Raw genomic sequence first — 26,247 nt, forward strand, 5'->3', positions numbered from 1 at the left:
TGACTATTTTTCAACACTGTGTAAAAGTGTCTCTCAGAGATATATAAATATTAACCCCTCGCCCCAACCATTGTTTTAAATTTCTCTGCTCCCCCTCCCGCAGAGATATCTAAATATATTTTTTTTGTTTTTGCATGTCAAACCGCTCTTTTTCTAATCTTTGGTATTTTCTCTGTTCCCCCACTGTTGCTATCTCTTCGATATCTCATAATAATATTTTTAGGTAATTTCTAGTTTACTGCTATCTCTCCACTATGAAAATCAAAATGCTATTTTTCACAATTGAATATTATAGTTTTATGGGAAGGACAGAGATTATCCCATTTATCTCTTTGCACATATTGATTCTAATTTGCGTAATATTTTTGACAGCTTACAACTTGCCAAGAATTTAGGGGGAAACATTGACAATATGAGTTAACGGTTTCCTATTTAATTGTGTTTTCCTGCTGAATAGTCTTGTAACAGAACAGAGGTGGCTTACAATAATTAAGCTATTGAGTCCTAGACAGCCTGTTGGGAATTAGAGAGAGAAAGAAACGAATTATGGTCTAACAATATTTTTTTTAGGACATTATGTAAACGACTGGGAGCTGCGGAGCCCGGGAAGCGCTATGGCGCCCGAGAAGCGCAGTGGGAAGTGCCGCGGGAAGCGCTGCGGGAAGCGCTGCGGGAAGCGCTGCGGAACGCGCTGCGGGACGCGCTGCGGGGCCGGCTCGGAGGGGGAACATTAAATAGTGGAAATTGAGGGGAGTTGTTTGAACAAAATCAAATTTTGTTCTTTTATGTAAAGCGGCGTTTTAGATTGTAAATATCTTATGTTAAGTTGGAAATTGGAACTTTCAGAATATCGATAGAGCGGGAAATTAAATGCTACTAAGCACATTTAAAATAATATGTAAATAATAATCCAAATTTTAACAGTAGGGATGATTTGAACAATTTGAAAATAAGCTATTTTTCATTTATAGGTTGCTTTGGTCCCATATTCCTTGTCACCGTCCTCATCAGTTGGAGGAGAGGACGCACCGGTGGACTTCCACAGCAATTCACCTTTGAGTGATAATTCATTGGAAATACTGTCATTTAATATTGATTAGGTTTTAGCTGATTTTTTAAATGTAGATTATAGCGCAGTTGGGCAGGGGGACTTACCTTTGCTAAGTCCAAACACACTACAGCTTTTAAATGATTTTACAAATGAACTAACTGGGAAACCTCCTCCTCCTCCAACCTCCGATACCCTAACTAATCCACTTCAAACAAATGAAATGGAGCATTCGCATACCCCAAATATTGAACAAAATGGGAAAGGGGGAGGGGGTGTTGATGATATACAAGAGGGGGAGGGGGTAATGTCCAATTTACAACATTTCCAGACTTTCAGCTGTCAAATTCGATATTAAATACAATAGCTGTTTACACTGCAACTTTTGGGGATCCATTTAATTCGCTTTTGTGTGGTAATTTTGTCTTTGACCCCGTAGAAATTGTGCATGAATATGTTGATAGAATTCGTGCACTGCTGGAGAACCAAATTCAATTGTGGGGAGGGGGAGGTATTCAATTAAGGTTTCAATTGTTTTAAAGGTGTTCTATTTAAATGAGGGGAAAAGCGAAGTTTATCACCATTATATACATTCCGAGATGCGTTTGATCTATCAAAATTTAGAGAATTTTGAGGGTGCCTTTTGCGAGTTGGTAGGTCAAATTATTGCGCATCTTGAGAATTATAACGAAAATGTAAGCGGCTCTGTAGTTCTTTATGTTGAAAATTTAAGTGTGAATATCTGTAAATTTAAGAAAGATTTTATTTTAAGAGGGGGGGCAGGTGGGGGGACTGATAGGTCAGTAGTTTTAAATTATAATCCAGATCTAGTAGGATGTCGTGGTGTCCAGCGGATTTGTTTTGAAACAGGTCAAAAGTTCTTCAAGTACGCTTTCCTCATTTAAGCATTCGAGCCTCTAGCACGTGACGCTACCAAGACGAATTTAGACGATTGGGCTGTACATGGGAAAGAAGGCTCCAATTTTCACATTGTAGATTTCTCTTGTTTAGAATGAAAATACCCAGTAACGCTAAGATCCATTCATATTTTTGAAAGGGCTAACGTCCATTTAAATATCAGCATTACGCTGGTTCAGTAAGATACTGAAAATGAATATGAGATTCTTTCAAAAAAGAAGGGGGTTCTTTTTCCACTAAAAGGCCCGTCAATTGAATTAGTCAAACACTGGGTTTGGTTGTTTTATACACCCCCATCTCGTAATCCCGTTAATTCAACTGGCCAGTTTACCCCGATTACAGACATCAGTAGAGTTCTGGGGGAGGGTAAGAATAAGGGGGTACGTTTCTATTCTCCAACATGCCTCTCTAGATTTTGGACTGAATTAAAGTTGCAAAATCACATGAAGCATTGTAGACGGCATGGCTGCCAGACAGTGGAAACGGTTTCAGGGGATAGGGCCATTTTACGTTCTAAAAATTTTCAAAACACCCTCCTCCAGTGCAACAATATATCTTTAGACTGTGAAGCTAAGCTGGTGGAGGTGAATGATCCTCGAATTCCAAACCAAATCAAAGAACATCAAGCTATTGCAGTGTCCTATGCTCATGCGCAAAGAGATAGTTCTAACACCATGCGGTTGTTAGAAATAGTAGAAACATTGGATGAGGGGCACGAGTTCATGGTCAAGGCACTGACTAAACTAATTGGCACAGCTAATGGCACTATTTCTCGTTTGAGAAATACCCATTACCCAATGGTGTTGGGTAATGGGGATCGTCTCGCGATTAAAAATCAAAAAATATGTTGGGTTTGTAAGGGGGAGTTTGTAGAGGAGGATAAGGGGACTAAAGGGAAAAGAGGGGAGAGGGGGAGAGTCAGAGACCATAATCACTTATGGCAGGAAATATCCTCTGGGGGTAGTAATTTTAGAGGGGTTGTGCATCAATCGTGTAACTTAAATGTTAGCCAGCAGTTCTTTATCCCTGTTTTTATTCACAACTCAAAATATGACTTAAAATTTATTCTACCGGCACTGGCACGTATGCACAGGGAGGGAGGGGGAGTAGACAGTCCATGGGTAAATAGTTCATTTACCTATAACATTATTCCCAAAGCGGCCGAGAAGTTGTTGCTTCTCGAGCTAAAATGGTAGGTAGTAAATAATGGGCATACGTGCTGGAATAAAATCATGTTTTAAGATTCCTTTAGTTTTTTTCCCAAGGTATTTAGTCATTTGATTCAAGTGCAGAAAAGCGACAATTTTGATAGCTTTCCTATGCTTAAACAGCACTTTCCAGACAGTGAAATGTATGAGCTGTGGACCTGCAAAGGTATATACGCATACGACAATTACTTTTCTGGCGCTCGCTTAAGCGAGATGAAACGACCTCCAATTGAAACTTTTTACAATTCACTGACCAGCAGTGAATGCACAGCCGAGGAATATGAGTTTGCCAAGAAGGTGTGGTCTAAGGGGGATTGTAAAAATGGGTGGGATTATTGTAGACTGTACTTGGCCAGTCACGTTTTAACTCTGTTGGATATAGTCTGCAAGAACACAGATCAAATCTATTCAGAGTTCGGGTTAGATATAGGCTACTATTTCTCCACACCCCATTTGGTGATGGATTTGATTTTAAAAATTGGTAGGGAGGAAATAGGCCAAATCACAGATGTAGATCAGCACCTTTTTGTCGAGTGTTCAATGAGGGGTGGGTATGTTTTTCATGGTGACCGCGTCTTGTCAACCGATCCGAGCGGACAAAATAGCACCGGTGCAAAGTCACATGCAGTGTTCTTGGACATGAACTCATTGTACCCCTCGGCAATGTCTCACTACTCTTTGCCGTGTGGGAACTATCAATGGCTTGAGAATCTTTGTGAGTTCCCCAACATTACCACCATCAAGGACAATGGGCCACTAGGAGGGTTCTTTTAAATGGACGGGCACATTCCTCTGGCGCTTCATGACTCAGTAAAAGATTTTGTTTTCCCCTCTATTAATCGACCCGTGAGCAGAGACTCACCGAAACCCTACAATCCATCATTGGTTGAGGATATGAGGATGCCCTGGACCCCCTCTAAGAAAAAACTGATTGCTGATTTGGACCCTAAGGAGAATATCGTTGTTCACCATGTGCTTTTGCACTGGATGGTGAACAATGGCTTCAAGATCACCAAAATACATAGGGTCCTGCAGTTCAATCCGCGACCATATTTAAAGACATTTATCGACACTTTTGTTGATAAACGCTCTAGGGCAAACTCCAAGGTAGCGAAGGAAATGTACAAACTGATTCTAAATTCAGCGTTTGGCAAAATGTGTGAAAGCGTACGTAACAGATATCGCTGCGATGTCGTGACTGACCCTCTAGAGTCTGCACGAATTATTGCCGATCCCAATTTTACATCGTTCACGGGCAGAGAGGCTGCCATGGTTCTTCTACACAGGCGAAAGCGAAATGTGGTACTGAACAAGAATATAGCAGGAGGTAGTTCAGTACTGGAAATTTCCAAAAAGCTCCTGTTGTCGTTTTTTTACAATTTTTGCAAGGTGCAATGGCCACGGGAGGGGGAGGTTCAAGTTTACTATGGGGATACAGATTCTCTGCTGTTAAAGGTAAATGGGACTGAAGATTTATTGGGTGATCTAGAAAAGGGGGAACACATCAGCTTGCGGATGAATCTCATCAACTGGAATCCTTCCCTATATGACAAGTTGGTGAAACGTCAAGCCCCAAACGATCTATTAATTTTAAAATAAGAGACGGAGAGTGATTTGATATCAAGGAGGAAGTTCCCGGGCCCCAAAGTTTATTGATTTGCAACTCATAGTGGGGATGAAAAAATAGCATGTAAATGGATACCTAAACATTTTGTAAAGAGCAATTTCAACATGAGCGTGTACAGAGACTGTGTAGAAAGTAGCCTAGTGCCGAGAGCACAAGTGCTTGCAATTCGCTCTCTACAGTATAGAAATTATACTGTAAGAGTGGAAAAAAATGCAATATCGTGTATATCCGACAAAGTCTATGTGCTCGAGAATGGTGTGAGTGTCCTGCCTCATGGCCACTACCGTATTTCAGACCGAGTTGAATGCATAGACTATCGCAATCAACTTGGTCTGGATAAATTAACCTAACCAACTAACCCAACCACTAACCACCAACCCGTTCATAAATTAACTAACCACCCAACCCGTTCATAAATTAACTAATCTAACCTCAACTAACCCAACCACTAACCTGCCGCAGTGACGACATTAATTGTACTGTTTTTTTTTCCATCGCGGCTCCCGGGGGGTGGGGGTCCCTTCCCGCGGCTGGTCCACGGGGGGTGGGGGGGGTCCCGTCCGCAGCTCCCGGGGGGAGGGGGCCATTTAAATTCATAATGTTCCACTGTGCTAGTTCATGTTCCAAGTGTTGTTGTTGATGTATAGAAAAGTGTGCGTTTGCTACTAATTTACATAAAGTGTTGTTCTTGCTGTTGTTCATGTTGATGGACAAAAAAAAGTGTTTTAAGACAATAAGTGTTGTTCATGTTGATGGACAAAAAGTGTTTAAAGGCTATAAGTGTTGTTCTTGATGGACAAAAAGTGTTTTTATTTATGTTGTACATAAAGTGTCATTTTTATCATTGTTCATGTTGAACAAATAGAGTTTTCATGTTGCCGAAATAAATGCCATGAAATATTGTTTTTTTTTGTTGTTCTTGTTAACGTACTAGATAGATCTATGGAAAAATTATTGCTACTACTTATTCATAGGACACATATGATTTACAGTTAGTTATAGTCCGACTGTTGTCAACAGCAGCAGCATGTATCAATTTAAAACACCCTTCAGATCGTTTCTGTGTGGTCCCTCAATGTCGGGGAAAACAACACTTTTGACTGAAATAATTAAAGATTGCAAAAAACTTTTTTTGGAAAAGCCGAAAAAAATCTACTATTGGTATAGTATTTGGCGGGAGTCCTACGATAAAATAAAAGCTAGTGTCACAACTATACCAATGAAATTCATACGGAGAATTGTTGTTTTCAATAGTATTGAATCGAACTCGTGGCTGATTATTGATGATTTGGCTGAATCCATTGAACAGTTCTCACAGGAAATGCTACAACTGTTCACTGTTCGCTCTCACCATGAACACATTTCCATAACCCTAGTTCTACACAATCTGTTTCATCAGAGCAAATGTATGCGAAACCTTGCATTGAATTGCACTATCTATATTATCTATCGAGTTGTTCGTGATTCTAGCTCGCTCATAACTCTCAATAAACAGATATACCCCGGAGCTCCTAAATTTTTGTTCTCAGCGTACACTCAGGCCACTAACAAGCCCTAAATTTATATATTACTGGATCTTAATCAGAGTACATCCGAGTAGCTACGCGTAGTCACCGACATTTTCGACAATGAAATTACAGTACATCTTCCAGTGAACCGTAGACAAGGCTATTAGTTTCAATTATGACACTGAAGAAATTACACGAACAACCGCATTTATTTTCCGTTTTAAGCACTTCAAAACCCTTGCTTAGGAAGGCCAAACTCAAACATGGTGTTGACAATGATTTCATTAATCTAATATCTGAACTTTGTTTTAATTTACCTGAGGGCAATGTTCAACTGCCAGAAGGTTAGATAGCAGAAAAAGCAACATCGTTCCACTGTACGTGCCTTGGTTTTTAAGAACATGTGACAATTATTTAAAACAACACGGCTCGTTCAAGCAGGTGGTAGCTTTTTCAAACTTTTACTGCCAATAATTGCAGGACTTGTAAATAGTTTTCTCTTGAGAGAAAATGACTAAACCCTATAAATTGACACCATTTGAATTTGTCCTCTCAACCGTAAAACATTTTGAAGACAATCTAAGCAAATTCATTAATGATGAGAATATTGCCGATGACAAAAAACTGCTTTTACTTCAAGATGCATTGCGACGTGTGGACAAGCATAAACCTTATCGTGAGAGACCCGCCACTGATCCCTTTAAACAGGAAACATCTCCTCAAGATTCTGCAGCAGCATCAAAGGAGAAAGAATTGAATTCAATTGTATTGAAAATTGGAAACCTATTGCCAGTGACCTATCGAGAACAGAGTAAAAGAGTATGATCTTATCTCATGTTTGAAACTGTCGATGATCATCAAGTTCAAGTCGATAGCACAGGGAAGCAAATTATAATTCAGGGAAAAAGTTATAATCTAATTTATTTAATTTGTAATATTGTGATGAATCTTAAAGAACTTATCAATTGACATTAATCTATACACCTTTCTATGTGTCTGAAACTTTCCCAAAAGTCTTATTGGCAATAAGCAAATTCTTAAGAGACTAAGAGATTATAGTCCTCCAACAACACCAGCACCAACACCACCATTTAAAAAAGAAAAAGAAGATTCAATATTTGAAAATATTAGCAGCAGCAGCACTGATTTTACAACACCTGTGGCTGCTAGTCAAAAGCGAAGACGAATTGATTCACCCTCCAGTGTGCAAAAGGGGAGTGGACATTACACTACGTGTTTGCGTTCAAAATGGATGAAGTTCTGAAAGGTGTCTATGAAAATATTGGTGAAGTGGGAAGTTTAAGTTCTCCCAAAACGCTTTATAAAGTTGTCTCCGGCAGCACATTAGAAAAAGCAAAAGAGTATCTAGATAATGAACCGAGTTACACACTGCATCGAAATCACAGGCTTCGCGGCAAACAATATCGACAAACTAAAGCCTTTTTCCCTCTGCATATAATGCAAACGGATCTTTTAACTTTAGACGCAGTTCAACAGCGTCACAATGCACCCTACAAATATATTCTGGTGGCAATCAGTGTCTTTAGTCGCTATGCCTATGTCATTCCATTACGATCAAAGAGAGGTGTTGAAGTTGCTTGGGCCATTGAAAGTATTCTTGAACAGGATTCGTATAGAAAAATTCAATCGGATCGTGGCAGTGAATTTGTTAATCCCCATGTGCAAAAGGTTCTATTGAAATATAATACAACACTTTATCATAGTCACAGCCCGATAAAGGCTGCATTGGCTGAACGATTAATAAGAACGATTCGTCTATTAATTTCAAGATATTGTACACTGAAAAATACATCTGCTTTTATTCATGATTTAGATAAAATCATGCAGATAACAATGACTTGAATAGAACAAGTGATTTTTGGACGAAACTCTCCCCCACCATCAAATTCGACGACAATTGAAAGTATGAAGTGGCTCTTGTCGACTACATTCTCAAAAATACCTACGACGTCCTGAGAAAATATCGTAAATATGAAATAAAAATTAGACCCTATGATTGGCCGCCACCATCCTCAAGTGATCAAGAACAAATTCAAAAAATCAATTGGGTGGATTATCCATATATTGAATTACCCTACGAGGATCTCACCTGTATGAATGATTTATGTCGTTCTATTAATAAAAGAATTTCCGCTCGTAAAAAAGGAGCTTTTCATTTCAACTATTCAAAGGAGGAGGGCAAGATCTACATTAGTTCACCTATTGCCAGCGAAAAGGTTATTCTCAATGATAACCTAAAGGATGTTCTTGGCTTTAAGCTCAATATAATCAATGGTAAAAGTTCCGGAAACACTAATTTCATTTTTGCTCACTACCCGCCTGCCTTCTCCACAGACACTTGTATATTTCTCTACGCTTCATTTGTGGAAACATCTCGGGTTGGTAATTCAAATGTTCCCCTCCTACGAGTTCTTGAACGAAAAACCAATCAAGAGCATATTCATCACTACACTATAAAGCATCTTCAGTATATTCTCGTAAACACTTCCTATTTGGAACTCTGTCAGTTAACACTAAGAGATTAATTGGGGATCCCCTAGCAATTTAGAAAGGTTTGGCTGTGATAACATGTCATTTTCGTCCCATAGTTCGACAGCAAGATGTCTAATAAAAAAGTGGTATTCACTTGTCCTGATATTGACTGCTATGTTAATACTCTAGGCCCAAGACAACAGGGCAATGGAATGGACTATTACAAAGGTCGCTCGTCAATGTCTGGCTACAGTCTTGGCAGTTGGTTTGCTAAGCTGTTTCACTCTTCACTACCACTGGCTAGAAAATATCTTGTACCGGCTGCGATAGATTTTGCATCCTCTACACTATACGATTGGGGCTCTGGCAAGGATTTAAAAAAAAGTGCTACGGAAAATCTTAGGTCCAGTGCGCGAACCTTTGGCGAGAGATTAAAAAAAAATGGAAAAGGCTTAAAAAGGTCAAGAAACAATGCATCACTCATCAGTCTCCACTCAGGTCGGAAACGAAAGACATCATCCCTCTTGTTAAAGAAAAGAAGGAAAAAACCGACACGTAGTGTAAACAGAAGAAGCCCCAGGAAGAAAATTGTTAGATCGAAACTAAATTTCTTATCTGAAAGTGTCCTACTTGTCGCATTAAGATTCTCCACCTTCAATCACCGCCTCATTTAATCTGTTCAATGCGGAAAATGTTGAAGTCAGTGTTAAGCGTAGAAAATCTGAAAAATACTATCCTCTATAACCGCATTCTGAAGATACAAACTTTAATATTTATTCCAATGAAGTCTACTTTATGGACATGTCTTCAATATTTATAGATTTACAAATGAGAGTCCGTAAATCCGATAATACAATGCCAATTCGGGCTTATGGAATATCCTATGAAAAGTTTATATTACATAATTTATTTCGTCAAATTAGTGTCTACATCAATTGCACGCTTGTTATCACAAGCAACAATCTCTCAAATTGTACAAGCTATATGAAATTCATGCTGATCACACCCAAGTCATACAAGGAATTGAGAGGCACCTCCTTTGTATTTAAATATATTAATAATGCTGATAGTACAGATGCACTTAAAAATGCTACAACTAGTGAATTACATCTAGTTGGAAAAATATATCATGAAATATTTAATATACCCAAATGGCTGCCGCCTAATGTTATAGTGGATATAAAACTGACTCTTGCACACTCCTATTTCATATTTAGAAAAGAACTTGTCGTCAATCCTGATGTAAGTCTCTCTCTCGCCTCAGCAATACCTTATGTACAAAAACAACTGGTTATGATTTCTGTTGCTTTGGTAGTCGAAAAACTGAGAGCCAAGGGAAACATTATTAAACTACTTGTTCCTCAAAAAATACCAATGAACGTCATATTGCCAAAGGATCACGCTCCTTCATCGACTCACCCTTTATCAATGGCAAAATTTCATCAAAACTCGCTTTGGCATTTGTAAAAAGCGCTAGTGCAATAGGATCGTGGACTGAATGCCCACATAAATTCGAGATGTTTGGACTTTCATCTCTTGTGTGCAAAGTAAACGGTATTACTTTTACTTACTTAACTCCCATCCGGCCGGATTGGCCGACTCGGGGCTTCTCCTCTGACTGAACTATGGCAAAGCTTCTTATACGATTCCCTGTTCGCTGCAGTCCGAAGGAGTACCGACAGGGGATGGCTGGGAAAGTTTTCCCTCCAGCGCTTGGGAGGTCGTCCTTTTGGGCGGGAGGCATCAATCCTTCCTTCAAACGCAATTTTTGGAAGTTGGGCTGGGGACATCCGCTGAACGTGGCCTAACCATCGAAGCTGTTGAAGCTGGATGGTCTGCATGATGGTCTGGGAATAGTTGAGCGAAGACAATAGCCGTTCGTTTGATATTCGGTCACGGTAGGTGATACCAGCAAGCTTCTTGAGGGATTTCGTTTCAAAGGCCGCCAACCGGCGTTTGTCTTCTGCTTTCAAGGTCCATGTCTCTGCTCCGTACGTTGCTACTGGAACCACAACAGCTCGAAAAAGGCGTGTTTTTAGTTTCATCGACAGATGTTTGTTTTTCCAGATCGATCGCAATGACTTGAAGCAGACTGAGGCAAGGGCGAGGCGTCGTGTAATGTCTTTTGAAGAGTCGTTTTCGGACGTCAGCTCACTTCCTAGGTAAAAGAAATTGTCAACCCACTCGATCTGTTCCCCCTGGATCATAATTTTGCTGGGTTGAAGGCCTGTATCTGTATGCCGCGTTACCTTCATGACTTTTGTCTTGTTAGCATTGATTTTCATCCCAAAGGAACTAGCTGCATGATCAATATCGTTAGCGCTTGATTCCAGTTCCTCTAGTTGTTCGTTTAGGCGATTATTGTCATCGGCGTCTGCAAGCAAGTCAAAGAGGTGTCCACTTATGAGGGCTCCCGTGTCATTGGGCACCAGTGCCAGTACATCATTCAGGAATAGGCAGAACAGAGTGGGGGAGAGTAGGCATCCTTGCAGCACTCCTGAAGAGGTTGAGAATTCTTCAGTAAAGCCTTCGCTGGTCTGCACCATGCTTCTCGACTTCTCGTACATGCTCTTGACAATGTCAATAATGTCAGTGGGAATACCGTAGTGTGCCAGGATGTGCCATAGGCCATCTCGCCAAATTAGATCGAAAGCTTGTTTGAAATCGATAAACAGCTGGTATAGCTCTTTCCCGAATTCCAGGTATCTTTCCATAATCTGTCTGATCACAAAAATTTGGTCTATGGTGGATCGGTTTTGACGGAAGCCAGCTTGATATTCAGGGATTACTTGTCTTGTCAGGTTTCTGATCCGATCAAGGAGAATTTTCGTAAGGATTTTAGCTGGTTGGCAAGTAAGCAATATGGGTCTGTAGTTTTCGCAGTTACTTTTAGATCCTTTCTTGTGCAAGGGCACTATGACAGATTTCGACCAAGACTCGGGGAAGTATTTTATTTCCCATACAGCTGTTACTATTTTGTGGTAAAGATCAACGACGATATCAGATTCCACTTTTAGCAGTTCTGCCTGTATACCGTCTATTCCGGGTGCCTTATTTGACTTGAGGGATTTGAGTGCGGCTTCTACTTCTGACCTTAAGGGTGGTGGGGGTGGTTCCTCATCTCTGTGTGCTGGGAACTTTCGAAGCACTTCAGGATCCGGGTTTACTGTGAGATTAAGCTTTTCCAGGAAGTGTTCTTTCCAGCGATATCGGATTCCGGCACAAGTAGTGATTTTGTGTCCATTTTTATCTAAGAGATCGAGGCACTTCGCTTCTTCGTGGTTTGTCAGCTCTCTAGCACGTTTGAACATAAGGTGTGAGTTACCCCTATGGGAGCCCTCCTCACACTGCCTAAATTTTTCAGTAATCATGTCTTTTAGTGCTTGGTGGGTTTTCTTCTCAATTTGACGTTTAAGGTTTTTGAATCTATCCTTGCTTTCCCGATCTTGCTTGTTTTGGAGAGTTCGTTTCTCGGTACACATATCAATAATCTACTGGGTAATCCATGGCTTGTCTTCTGCAGATTTACAGCCGAGGACGAGCTCAGCTGTCTCGCATACGGCCAGGCTGCTTTGCGAAACAAGTAGATCGATGTCGGCTGGACTCAGCAGATCAGGTGTTTCTTGCAAGGTCTTTGACAGTCGTTCGTTGAGCTGCATTCTGTACTCTTGTCTCGTCTTAAGGTCTTTAAGGGCTTCTATCCGGAGTCTTGGAACTTTTTGTTTCGGCTTGACAACGGCCTTAAATCTTAGGCAAAGCGATGACATGAGGAGATTGTGATCACTATCAAAGTCCCCACCTCCTAGCGTCACTGTGTCTGTGAATGAAGATTTCCATCGGCTGGATACCAGTATATAATCTGTCATGTTGGCAGTCCTTCCATCGGGGGACCACCACGTGACTTTTCTCTTTCGTCTGTGCTTGAACATTGTGTCTGTGATAAAAAGCTCGTTATCTCGGCAGAATTCAGTGAGTCGTTCTCCTCTGCCGTTGATCTGTCCGATCTCAAACTTGCCCATGACACCTTCGTTTCCGCTATTGTCACTCCCCACGATGGCATTGAAGTCCCCGAGGACTAACACGATGTCTTTCTTCGGAATGGTGTCGACAAGGCTCTAGAGCTGAGAGTAGAAATCTGCTGACTCTTCGTCCGACCTTGATGAATCCGGAGCATAGACCTGTACCACGGAGAGGTTTTTGAACTTGCTTTTGAGTCGGATCATCATTAATCTCTCCGAGACAGACACCACTGATAGAAGAGATTTCCTTGCTGCTTTTGTCAGCAAAAAGTCGACTCCTTGTCTGTGTGTGCCATCTTGTCTTCCAGAGAGCAAGAGGGTTGCATCTCCTATCTGTTCTCTGCTGATACCTGGTAGATGAGTCTTTGAGAGGCCAATGATGTCCCAGTTGTAGCAGTTTGCTTCATGGAGGAGCATGTCTTTCTTTCCTGGTTTCAAAAGTGTCTGAAGATTTAACGTGCCGATTCTGGTGGTGATTTTTGTAGATAAAACCGGTCTAGCGTCCGTTTGTGACGGACTTGTCAAACGTTGCCTTGATTCGTTTCCAACGCTGTTGGCTGTCAATACATCGATTGCCCCGGATGCGGTAGCTTGTCCGTCGGTTTCCCCGGACGCGGTAGCTTGTCCGTCGGTTTCCCCGTACGTGGTAGCCCTATTTCGTGTTCTCATTGATTGCCTAGTCATAATTCATAAAGAGGAAAAGTTTCATGGCTAGCTTTTGAAGCAACGGCAAGCCAATCCTCTCTGCTTCTAGCCGGGACCATTGACACCCTGGAGTGTGTCTTCCGTTCTTCGCAGTTGTCCTCGCTGGGAAGATAATCCCACTGGGCATCACGGCGTCACCAAGCAATTTATCCCATTACTGGGGGTGAGTTTAACGTCTTCGGGACATATCCACGCGCCGGTAGGCCCAGCAAGATCGCTATCAGAGGGGCTCACCTCCTCCTCTGTCCGTATTTATATCCCCCAGACAAGGGTGCACCGGTTATTTAAGACCCCCAGAGACTGGGTCCCCCCTTGGTCCGCGCCCTCTTATTTAACATCCGAGGGTATCCACCATATCTGAAGGATGCTCCCCTATCCGCCACCTGGGGACGCGCCTGAGTTGCTTGAGGGAAGCACCTGAGAAGCTACTCAGGAATCTCAGGATCCCACTCTACAATCTAACTTTTGATAAATCCTATAGAACATTGTATGAGTTGACCATGCAAACCCTAGATCATGATTCGCAACTATTTGAAAATGGTATAACCGAAGATATGTTTGCTAAAACACATGGTATCATTGTACTGGATTTGTCTGGAACACAAGATATGAGTATAGTACGTACGGGGAGTGTGCGTTTGGAGTGTACATTTGCCAACCCATTGGCTGAGATTATTGCACTAATCTCACTAAATCAATATGAAACCTATTGGGAAATCACTCACGAAGGCAGTGTTCTACTAGACTTGGCGCCATAAACTCCAGTCAAATAATCAATGTATTTAATATGGACCCCTACATGTCCCAGTACAAATCCTATTGTCTACCCTCGGACTTTCTTGGAAAAATTCAAAGTGTCAACAATATCTTGATTATTGTTAATAGCAGTCCGTCGACTGTGCTGACGGGTCATTGGCTGTGCATCTGTCAAACAATGAAGACGATTGAATTTTTTGATCCTCTTGGTCTACCCTATACATTTTACACACCTCACATCAGCAACTATATTGAGAGCAGTGGGAAAACTATTATTCAAAATCGGAAGAGGGGGCAGGATCGAACGACTAAAAGCTGTGGCTTCCATGCACTACTATATTTTGTGTTCCAATGTCGCGGCTATACTTACAAGCAGTTTCTCCACATTTATAGTGACAATCCACGTATGAACGAATTTCTAGTGGAAAATATCCTCTCAGACCTATACAGTATTGATTTCAGTGCCCTAAGAGTAAAGTGCTTAAAAAATGTTTGTGAATTTGTTTATTAATAAAATGCATATATATATACAACAATGTCTTTAAATCTTCACTTTAGATTTCTTCATCTTCGATGTATAGGCAACTGTCGTGAACCACTAATGCCGGTAAATCATTTGTATTCACTGTATATTGATCTTGATTGACTGCAATGTCAGGGTCACATTTTCTACAGTATAATGTAACTTCACTCTTGTCATATCTCTTTGTATTGTCAATGATACTCTTTGCATTCATATTGTGAAATTAACGTGTTTCAATCTGTCTATTTGAAGAAATATCACATACAGTGTTTTCAAATGGTGAATCACATTCGGTAACTGCCAAATAAAAATCACTTGGTTTATAGTCATAGTAGGCTGTGTCATTACAACGATGACGTAGAAACCAAATTATCTTGTTACCCCAACAGTTGAATCGTAGACCAGAATCCTCTTCCCAGAATAATTTAAATCCACGACAATACCAATCTCGTAGAAATAAACTAAAATCACGTTTGGAATTCTTTCCGATCATAGCGGGGTAAGTATTCTCCCACTGATCACATTTATCATACTGACAATTGGAGCACAGATGCCCTCTAGGTTGAGAGTCAAACACTTCCTCAAGAAATGAATTACATCCTATAATTTGTACTGCATAGCCTCTATGAAATTTGCATGGATTACATAATTTACACTTTTTACATTAGTCATCAATAATTGTTCAATTCTCACATTGAGTCCAACTGCCAAGAGCGTACACGCACAATGGGCATATATAAAACATTTTTTTTTTTGGTTTCCAATGTCAACTCACTTACAGCTAAAACAAAACTGATCGTCCCCGCTCGATAAATTCAGTGAGGGGAATGTGGTGAGGAGTAACTCTGTTACGTTACCTCTTTTGGGGGGGGGGTCATTTACAATGAATACATTGGCAATGATTTCAAAAATGCATTCACAATATTATTATGTCTTTTTCCAATTAATGCATCAATGAAATGCGTATGTGCATTTGAGCCATATTTCAAAAGTTTTAAAAAATATTACAATGGGGGGGAACCACTTCTCATTATATTGTCAAGTGTTCCCTGATGAGAGAATATCCTGCGTTGAAGAGATAACTCGCGAAAATCATCATCCAAAATCAAATGTTTTTCCATAGACACTAGATTTAATCTAATTCTCTCTTTCTCAAATTTATTCATTTTTCAAACCTTTCACTCTGACTGTTGACTCAAGAGTGAGCCTGATTCGTTAGCTCTAACCTAACCTGCCCCGAAAAGAAAGGGAACATTTTCGATTTCGAAACAATTTTATTGAATAATTACAACCACAACAAAAATACTAAGCATGTACAATTAGCGATAGAGTTTATTGACTTCGATATGTTTCTCAAACGCACTTAAAGCACATAGAAGTCTATTCACATGAGCTATATCAGCTTTTGCAGCGAAACATAATTGATCCTCCATTTTAAATTTGCTCAAGGGTATCACATATCTTGCATATACTTCATCCCATTCCAGACAAAGCCGTGATCCTCTCGTGATTTCCAGCGCAATATTTGGTGCTCTTGTATTATTACTATCAACTCCATTATCAACTTCTAATAGTGTAAACATTCCACTCATCAACACACAAATATATATCCAAATGAGTAAAGTCAAACTGTTCTCACTCCTTTGAATTCTATTCACAGACTAATAAAAACTATAGCAAAAATCCTTTCCTCATATACCCTCCGCCGCTAATATGTAAGCGAGCCTCTGATTGGCTGAGAAGGGGGATGTATCCGACTCGCTGATTGGCTGAGAAGGAAACACGTGATCTTGTTTTTGAAACATCCAATCAAAATGAGAAAAATCCTGTGTTTCCATTATCACTGACATAAACCATAAAACATCCATAAATTGATGAACTCATCGTTGTTTTTTCATTCTCACTGACAAAACAATAAAAAAAATATAAATTGCTTTTTACATCCATCAAATTTATAAAGATCCTTTTTTTTCATTATCAATGACAAAAACAAAAAAAATAAAAAAAATTTATTTGGACATAAGTTAAAAACATAAAATAAATTGACCAACACTCATAAACGTCCAAAAAAACATCCATCAAATTGATAAAAATACTTTTTTTTCAAGTGATAAAAATCATTTTTTTTAATTCTCAATGAGATCACCATAAACCACGTGGTACGTACCGGACCTCCTGACCCATTTCTACTGAAGTAATGATTTTTGTCCGTTTTAAGTTTCAACTTTGCTCTTCGCTTCCCTCGGAAAAACTTGATGTTTTTTCATGTTTTTTCTCACTGTGGATGTTTTTTCATGGTTTTTCTCACTGTTGCTGGATGTCAACATGGGGGGACATGATTTATGGATGTTTTTATGGTTTTTCTCACTGAGGATGTTTTTTCATGGTTTTTCTCACTTTGATGTTTTTCAGGGTTTTTCTCACTGTGGATGATTTTTCATGGTTTTTCTCACTGTTGCTGGATGTTAACATAAGTTCAACAACATTGCTGAATGTAGACATCTGGTTATTGGATGATTGTTTGATGGTTATGTCTGTAGGTCAATTTATTTGTTGTTTTCTTGGATGTCAACATAAGCCCAACAACTACTTGGATGTAGACATCTGGTTATTGGATGATTGTTTGATGGTTATGAGTGTTGGTCAATTTGTTTGTTGTTTTCTTGGATGTCAACAAAAGTTCACATCAACAATTGCTGGATTGAGCGAGTCTAACGGGACAGGGTCAATGACACCCTTTTCAAGGTCAAGTTGTTTGTTGTTTCTAAGCGTATAGATTGAGTCTAACGGGACAAGATCACATGTCTCTTTCAAAGCCAATCAAGGAGTTACGTAAAGTTTCCATTTACATCACAATTCACCCTTGAGATTTATTGTTTTTATTAGTGTGTTAATAGAAGTTCACTAAGTCTATAGTTAGCAGTGTGATAACATGAGTGAACAAATTCAGTTAGAAATATACTTTTATTGCAATTGTCCTATATGTAAAGGATATTATCATCATTCTGAACATTCTCATGAACCTACTACACGTTTAGACAGTGTAGACGTAGGGATAAAGGAGAAAAATCTGGAGGAAATAAGGAGAAAAACCATACATGATACGGAGAGAAATTTATACAGATTGCAAGCAAACTCGCATAAAACAAGGTTTGATGTGACAGAAAAGGAAGATCGAAAGAAGAGACTGGGAAAAGAGGGCTTTCTCTACAGAGATACCTCAAAATATAGCATAAAAGACAATGATGAAAACTATAAGAAAACGTGAATAGTGCAAGATATAGCAGTGAATATTATAATGAATATGATCTAAGAGAAGGGAAAAGTGGCAATTTAAGAGACAACATAAGATTTTATTCAATGGAATGGATTTTAAACATCAAAAATCATTCTGCAAGAGTTCTCATATACCATTTTACAATAAATCTCATTATTGATTTGATTGATAAGTTATGTATCGTAACCTTGCAATAAATTTGTTTGTACTATATTACTTTTCTCCTACTCGATAAGCCTAGAGTACGAATGCCAACAGAGACTTCTGTACATGAATAGTTCAGATTGAATAGATCACCCTTTAGGGTGTTATCAATCCTCAGACAAGTTTTCTATCAAAGATAAAAATAAATCATTCTTCTAATCTTTATTCTTTTGATATATCAATATTTATAATAGTTTTTATATACACAATCTCGGGTTCAATTACTTGAATCTCGTCTTCTTCTTCAATTACCAATATATCTAGCAGAGGGGGCGGTATACATACAATCTTGGGTTCAATTGCTCGAACCTCGTCTTCTTAATTTACCATTACATCTAGCAGATTGGGCATCTCCTCAAATAAATCATCTCGTATTCTTATGGGCAAACTACCAACCAACCGCTCATCGTCCTCTATACAGAGTCGGCCCGAAGGTCCCCGCCGTACCAAATACTCCGATGTGAATGATAGACAATCTTCTGTATAGTGGATCTCCATTATATCATCAGTACTATCTTCATTACTGTTAAAAAGAAGGAACTCTTCTTCAGATTCAGTTAAAATCCATGCGTCCCATATTTTCTCTCCCTCTTGGATATACTCGGGGAAGTTCTATAAATGTAATAAACAGGATTATTTAATATTTTTCTTTATATCCAAAATTTTCATGTCTGTAATTCATCAATTAGCTAGATATCTAAATTTTGAATTCTTTTTTTATACATACGGGACGAAATTTTATGTCCTGGATAAAAGCCTCTATGAGATTTAATGTCTTTAGTAAAACCTAGAAAAAACCTTTTTTTTTCACAATGGATATTTTTCAAAGAAAAGTAAAGAGCTGCTACACTAAATCAAAGATTAGCAGAAATAATGTTGAATAATTGTTCAAACGTAAATTTTCTGTAAACTTACTTCTACTGGTATATTTGTTAGAGTGACAAAAACTTTATTTTTTTCCACAAAGGACATTTTTCAACTAAAAGTAAAGAGTTGCTACACTAAATCAAAGATGAGCGGAAATAATGTTGAATAATTGTTCAAACGTTTCTGTAAACTGACTTCTAATGATATATTTGTTAGAGTGACAAAATCTTTTTTTTCCACAAAGGACATTTTTCGACTAAAAGTAAAGAGCTGCTTCACTAAATGAAAGATGAGCAGAAATAAAGTCGAATAATTGTTCAAACGTAAATTTTCTGTAAATTTACTTCTAATGTTATATTTGTTAGAGTGACAAAAAATTTTTTCCCACAAAGGATATTTTTCAACTAAAAGTAAAGAGCTGCTACACTAAATTAAAAATGAGCAGAAATAATGGTGAATAATTGTTCAAATGTAAATTTTCTGTAAACTTACTTCTAACAATATATTTATTAGAGTGACAAAAACTTTTTTTTCCACAAAGGATATTTTTCAACTAAAAGTAAAGAGCTGCTACAATAAATCAAAGATGAGTAGAAATAATGTTGAATAATTTTTCAAACGTAAATTTTCTTTACTTCTAATGGTATATTTGTTAGAGTGGCAGAAACTTTTTTTCCACAAAGGATATTTTTCAACTAAAAGTAAAGAGCTGCTGCATTAAATCAAAGATAAACAGAAATAAAGTCCAATAATTGTTCAAACGTAAATTTTCTATAAACTTACTTCTAATGTTATATTTGTTAGAGTGACAAAAACTTTTTTTCCACAAAGGATATTTTTCAAAGAAAAGTAAAAAGTTGCTACACTAAATCACAGATGAGCAGAAAAAATGTCGAATAATTGTTCAAACGTAAATTTTTTGCAAACTTACTTCTAATAGTATATTTGTTAGAGTGACAAAAACTATTTTTTCCACAAGAGGTTATTTTTTAACTAAAAGTAAAGAGCTGCTACACTAAATCAAAGATGAACAGAAATAATTTCGAATAATTGTTCAAACTTAAATTTTCTTTAAAGTAACTTCTAATGGTATATTTATTAGAGTGAAAAAAAAATTTTTTCCACAACGGATTTTTTTCGCCCAAAACTAAAGACTTGCTACATTAAATCAAAGATAAGCAGAAAAAATGTTGAATAGTTGTTCAAACATAAGTTTTCTGTGGACTTAATTCTACTGGTGTATTTTTTAGATTGACAGAAACTTTTTTTCCACATGAGGATTTTTTCAACTAAAAGTAAAGAGCTGCTACACTAAATCAAAGACGAGCGGATAATGTTGAATAATTGGTCAAACATAAATTTTCTGTAAACTTACTTCTAAAGGTATATTTGTTAGTGACAAAAACTTTTTTTCCACAAAGGATATTTTTCAACTAAAAGTAAAGAGCTGCTACACTAAATCAAAGATGAGCAGAAATAATGTCGAAAATTTTTCAAACGTAAATTTTCTGTAAACTTACATCTAATGATATATTTGTTAGAGTGACAAAAACTTTTTTCCGCAAGAGGACATTTTTCAACTACGCGTAAAGAGCTGCTACACTAAATCAAAGATGAGCAGAAATAATGTCAAATAATTGTTCAAACGTAAATTTTCCGAAAACTTACTTCTAATGGTATATTTGTTAGAGTGACAAAAACTTTTTTCCGCAATGGATATTTTTCAACTAAATGTAAAGAGCTGCTACACTAAATCAAAGATGAGCAGAAATAATGTCGAATAATTGTTCAAAAGTAAATTTTCTGTAAACTTACTTCTAATGATATATTTTTAGAGTGACAAAAACTTTTTTTTCCACAAGAGGTTATTTTTCAACTAAAAGTAAAGAGCTGCACCACTCAATCAAAGATGAACAGAAATAATGTCGAAAATTGTTCAAACGTAAATTTTCTGTAAACTTACTTCTAATGGTATATTTTTTAGAGTGACAAAAAATATTTTTCCACAAAGGACATTTTTCAACTAAAAGTAAAGAGCTGCTACATTAAATCAAAAATGAGCAGAAATAAATTTGAATAATTTTTTAAGCCTATATTTTCCCAAACTATGAGATTACATTTTCTTGAACCAGAGAAATGTATAGTCATATGATTTTATTGTAACAGCCACTATACTTTGTAAAATTCATTATTTCATGTTTCATCTCTTTAAAATTTCCTGAAAGTTTCAAATTAATATACATAATCATACAGGAGTTTGGATTTCATTACGGAGTTCTGAAAGAAAAGTAAAATCTTCAACGTGAAATAAAAAATACAATTTAAACTTACATTAGCCATTGAAGGAACGGTGACTTCATTTGGGATATTCATTACTATATTTATATGTATCTTTATTTCAATATGCACTGAAGTTAAAACCATCAAACACCAAATAATATACGGTAATAACGGTATATTTCTTTCAATAATTAAATTAACAAATGTTATTTAGAAGTACAGAACAAGTTCATATAGGACTGCATTTATTTTGCAAATGACCTTCACAGCCCCTTCTCAATGAAACAGTTATATCAAATCTGATAACATATTAAAATGACATTGAGAAAAAGAAGCATTCTAATGTCGCATTGGAAATTAATAACAGTATGCCATCGTATGACTTGTTTTTCAGAAATAAAGTCGCATCTATTGTTCACGAGTGACAATTAATATATCAAATGACATTGAGAAAAAATTTTCATTTATGCGTGAGAGAACCACCATCCTCCCTAAAAAAGCTAAGAACTTTTCATTTATTCACAAATAATTTCTTTTAGATGTATTAAAAATCTATAAAGGGCGTTTTGCATGAATAGAAATCACATAAGGTTGTTTCCACGAACTGTTTGAAATTTGCTATTCACGTGATTCCTAAACACATTTTCCCGCGTGCACTGGAAAATTACAATGCATGTAACTGTTTATTTTCCCACAAAAGAGCTCGTAAGAAATCGTGCGTAATCTGAACAATTTCTAAGGTATGTTGGAACTAGTGGTTACTGTTTTACGGTTTTCAAAGCAATAAGAATTCCGTATTTTTAAAACCAACAGTGATAAATGTTTTTTCTTTGCAGGTGAAAATTCTCGGTGAGCGATGAAATTTCACAAAAATTGTGGCATTTTCGGAGCATTGTAGAAAAATTCACTTCCAATTGCAAACTTTCATGTGGAACATGTAAAATCTAATTTTAAATTGTTGGCTTGAGTTTGGCATGCATGTAAAGGCCAAACATATTTCAGGTTGACTGTGCTTGACATTGAAAAATATGTTCAATAAAATTACCCGTAATGGCATAAAGTTTGACAAGGTTTTAGATGTCACACATAGCACAAGTTGACTGAGCTTGAATTTGATAAATATTTTCGATATAATTAGACAAATATGACGGTATGGTTCCAACAATATGCGAAAATTGCACTCCAATTGCAAATTTGCATTGTGAATATAAAATTTTGATGTTTCAATTGCAAATTTTCATGTGGAACATGTAAAATCTAATTTTAAATTGTTGGTTTAAGTTTGGCATGCTTGTAAAGGTCAAACATATTTCAGGTTGACTAGGCTTGACATTGAAAAATATGTTCAATAAATTTACCCGTAATAGCATAAAGTTTGACAAGGTTTTGGATGTCACACATTTGAATTTGATAAATATTTTCCATATAATTAGGCAAATATGGCGGTATTGTCCCAGCAATATGTGAAAATTGCACTCCAATTGCAAATTTTGCATTGTGAATGTAAAATTTTGATGGGAATCGTTAGGCTAGGTTAGGTTAGGTTATGCTAACCTAACCTAACGGTTCCCATCAAAACCAACAATTTAAAATTAGAGTTTACATGTTCCACATGAAAATTTTCAATTGAAAATGATTTTTTCTGGAATGCTCTGAAAATTCCACAACTTTTGTGAAATTTCATCGCTCACCGAGAATTTTCACCTGCGAAGAAAAAACTTTTATCACTATTGGTTTTAAAAATACGGAATTCTTATTACTTCGAAAACAGTAGAGATGGGGGTGCCAGTCCTACTGGCACACCATTTATGGGCATAGAACCACGTGGTTTATGGATTTTGTCAGTGAGAATTTGAAAAACAGGAATTTTGTCACATTTATGGATGGTTTTATGGATTTTGTCAGTGAGAATGAAAAAACAGGAACTTTGTCACATTTATGTCTGTTTTCATGGGTGGTTATGTGTGTTGATTATTTGATGGTTTTATGGATTTTGTCAGTGAGAATGAAAATACAGGAATTTTCTCACTTGAAAAACCAGGAATTTTGTCTGTTTTATGGACTTTGTCAGTGAGAATGAAAAAACAGTAAGTTTGTCACATTTATGTGTGTTTTCATGGATGGTTATGTGTGTTGATTATTTGATGTTTTTATGGATTATTGAGTCTAATGGGGGCAGGTCAATGACACTTCCTTCTTGTTGTTGTCCGATGCAAATGCCAAGGTCAATGTTGTTTTGAACAGAGTCATTAGAGAGAACACGTGGTTAATGGGGTCAATGTTCTTGTTGTTATTCGAGGCAAAATGTCAAGGTCAATGTTATTGTTGTTGTTTTGGACACGCTCTTAGCGAATGTCAATGTTGTTGTTATTCGAGCCAAATGTTGTTGTCGTTCGAAGCAAAGTTAATGACACTTCCTTCCTGTTCGAGGCAGATGTTTTGATCCGGACATAGTATCTGTTGTTGTTATTTGAGCCAAATGTTGTTGTCGTTCGAAGCAAAGCTAATGACATTTCCTTCCTGTTCGAGGCAGATGTTATGATCCGGAAATAGTATTTGTTGTTGTTTCCGAGCCAAATGTTACGAGTTCCCGGGAAACAGCTAGATCCCACTTCTCAGCCAATCAGCGAGTCGGTTACATCCCCCTTCTCAGCCAATCAGAGGGCTTGTTTACATCTCCTTCTAAGTCAATCAGGGGGGACGGAAATATTAGAAAAGAGGATTGCAGGTTGGGTTAGTTTAGATTTTTAGTTTATTATTTTATTACCGATTTAGTTTAGATTTTTAGTTTATTTTAAGTTTATTTATTTTAGTTTTAGATTAGTGTTTAGTTTAGAGTTTTTGTTTAGCTAGAGTTTTACTAAAGAGTTTTAGTTTGAGTTTTAATTTTTAGTTAGTTTAGTTTAGTTTAGATTTTTAGTTTATTTTTAGTTTAATGTTTAGTTTTAGTTTAGATTTTTAGTTTAGAGTTTTTGTTTAGCTAGAGTTTTACTAAAGAGTTTTAGTTTAGTCTAGTTTTAGTTAAGAGTTTAGAGTTTTACCTTAGAGTCCTAGCTTAGAGTTTTTGTTGGAGTTTTTGTTTAGCTAGAGTTTTACTAAAGAGTTTTAGTTTGAGTTTTATTTTTTAGTTAGTTTAGTATAGTTTGGAGTTTTAGTTTAGTTTTAGTTTAATGTTTAGTTTTAGTTTAGATTTTTAGTTTATTTTAAGTTTAGTTTAGATTTTTAGTTTAGTTCTAGTTTAGTTTTAGTTTAGTGTTATAATTTATATTTTTAGTTTTAGTTTAGTTTAGATGTTTAGTTAGTTTAGTAGTTTGGAGTTTAGAGTTTAGTTTTAGTTAGTTAGACAGTTTAAATTTTTAGTTAGTTTAGTAGTTTAGTTTTAGTTTAGTTTAGATTTTTAGTTTAGTTCTAGTTTAGTTTTAGTTTAGTGTTGTAATTTGTATTTTTAGTTAGAGTTTGAATTTAGCAGTTTAGTTTAGTTTTAGTTTAATGTTTAGTAGTTTAGATTTTTAGTTAGATTTTAAGTTTAATTTATTTTAGTTTTAGATTAGTGTTTAATTTTAGTTTAACGTTTAGTTTTATTTTAGAGCTTTAACTAGATTTTCAGTTTAGATTTTAGTTAGTTTTAGTGTAGAATTTTTAGTTAGTTTAGTAGTTTAGATTTTAGTTAGTTTATTAGTTTAGTTTTTAGTTTAGTATTAGTTAGTTTAGTTTTAGTTTAGAATTTTAGTTTAGCTGGAGTTTTATTTTAGAGCTTTAACTAGATTTTCAGTTTAGATTTTAGTTAGTTTTAGTGTAGAATTTTTAGTTAGTTTAGTAGTTTAGATTTTAGTTAGTTTATTAGTTTAGTTTTTAGTTTAGTATTAGTTAGTATAGTTTTAGTTTAGAATTTTAGTTTAGCTAGAGTTTTAGTTTAGTTTAGATTTTTAGTTCGTTTAGTTTAGTTTTAGTTTAGTGTTAGTTTAGTGTTCAGTTTTAGTTTAGAATTTTAGTTAGTTTAAAAGTTTAGAGTTTAGTTTTAGTTTAGTAGTTAAGTTTAATGTTTAGTTTTATTTTAGTTTTAGTTAGATTCTCAGTTTAATTTAGTTTAGTTTTAGACTAGTGTTTATTTTTAGTGTAGAATTTTTTTGTTAGTTTAGTAATTTAGATCTTAGTTAGTTTAGTAGTTAGATTTTAGTTAGTTTAGTTTTAGTTAGTTTAGTTTTAGATTAGAGTTTTAGTTAGAGTTTTTGTTTAGCTAGAGTTTTACTAAAGAGTTTTAGTTTGAGTTTTAATTTTTAGTTAGTTTAGTTTAGTTTAGATTTTTAGTTTAGTTTTAGTTTAATGTTTAGTTTTAGTTTAGATTTTTAGTTTATTTTAAGTTTAGTTTGGATTTTTAGTTTAGTTCTAGTTTAGTTTTAGTTTAGTGTTATAATTTATATTTTTAGTTAGAGTTTTAGTTTAGATTTTTAGTTCGTTTAGTTTAGTTTTAGTTTAGTTTAGATGTTTAGTTAGTTTAGTAGTTTAGAGTTTAGAGTTTAGTTTTAGTTAGTTAGACAGTTTAAATTTTTAGTTAGTTTAGTAGTTTAGTTTTAGTTTAGTTTAGATTTTTAGTTTAGTTCTAGTTTAGTTTTAGTTTAGTTTAGATTTTAGTTAGCTAGACAGTTTAAATTTTTAGTTCGTTTAGTTTAGTTTTAGTTTATTTTAGATTTTAGTTAGATTTTTAGTTTAGTTCTAGTTTAGTTTTAGTTTAGTGTTATAATTTATATTTTTAGTTAGAGTTTTAATTTAGCAGTTTAGTTTAGCTAGAGTTTTAGTTAGAGTTATAGTTTAGA

General features: G+C 36.3%; 1 protein-coding gene across 1 annotated transcript; it reads right to left on the reverse strand.

Annotated features, from left to right (window-relative positions):
- Positions 1-12,293: 12,293 nt before the first annotated feature.
- LOC148948810 (protein CFDP2-like) lies at positions 12,294-12,821 on the reverse strand. Its single transcript, XM_089095024.1, has one exon. It carries the CDS (start codon positions 12,819-12,821, stop codon positions 12,294-12,296), a length of 528 nt encoding a protein of 175 aa, XP_088951150.1.
- Positions 12,822-26,247: the final 13,426 nt, after the last annotated feature.

The sequence above is a fragment of the Artemia sp. Qi Xiang Cuo genome, chromosome 9 (genome assembly GCF_049724085.1).
Source record: "Artemia sp. Qi Xiang Cuo chromosome 9, ASM4972408v1, whole genome shotgun sequence".
NCBI lineage: Eukaryota > Metazoa > Arthropoda > Branchiopoda > Anostraca > Artemiidae > Artemia > Artemia sp. Qi Xiang Cuo.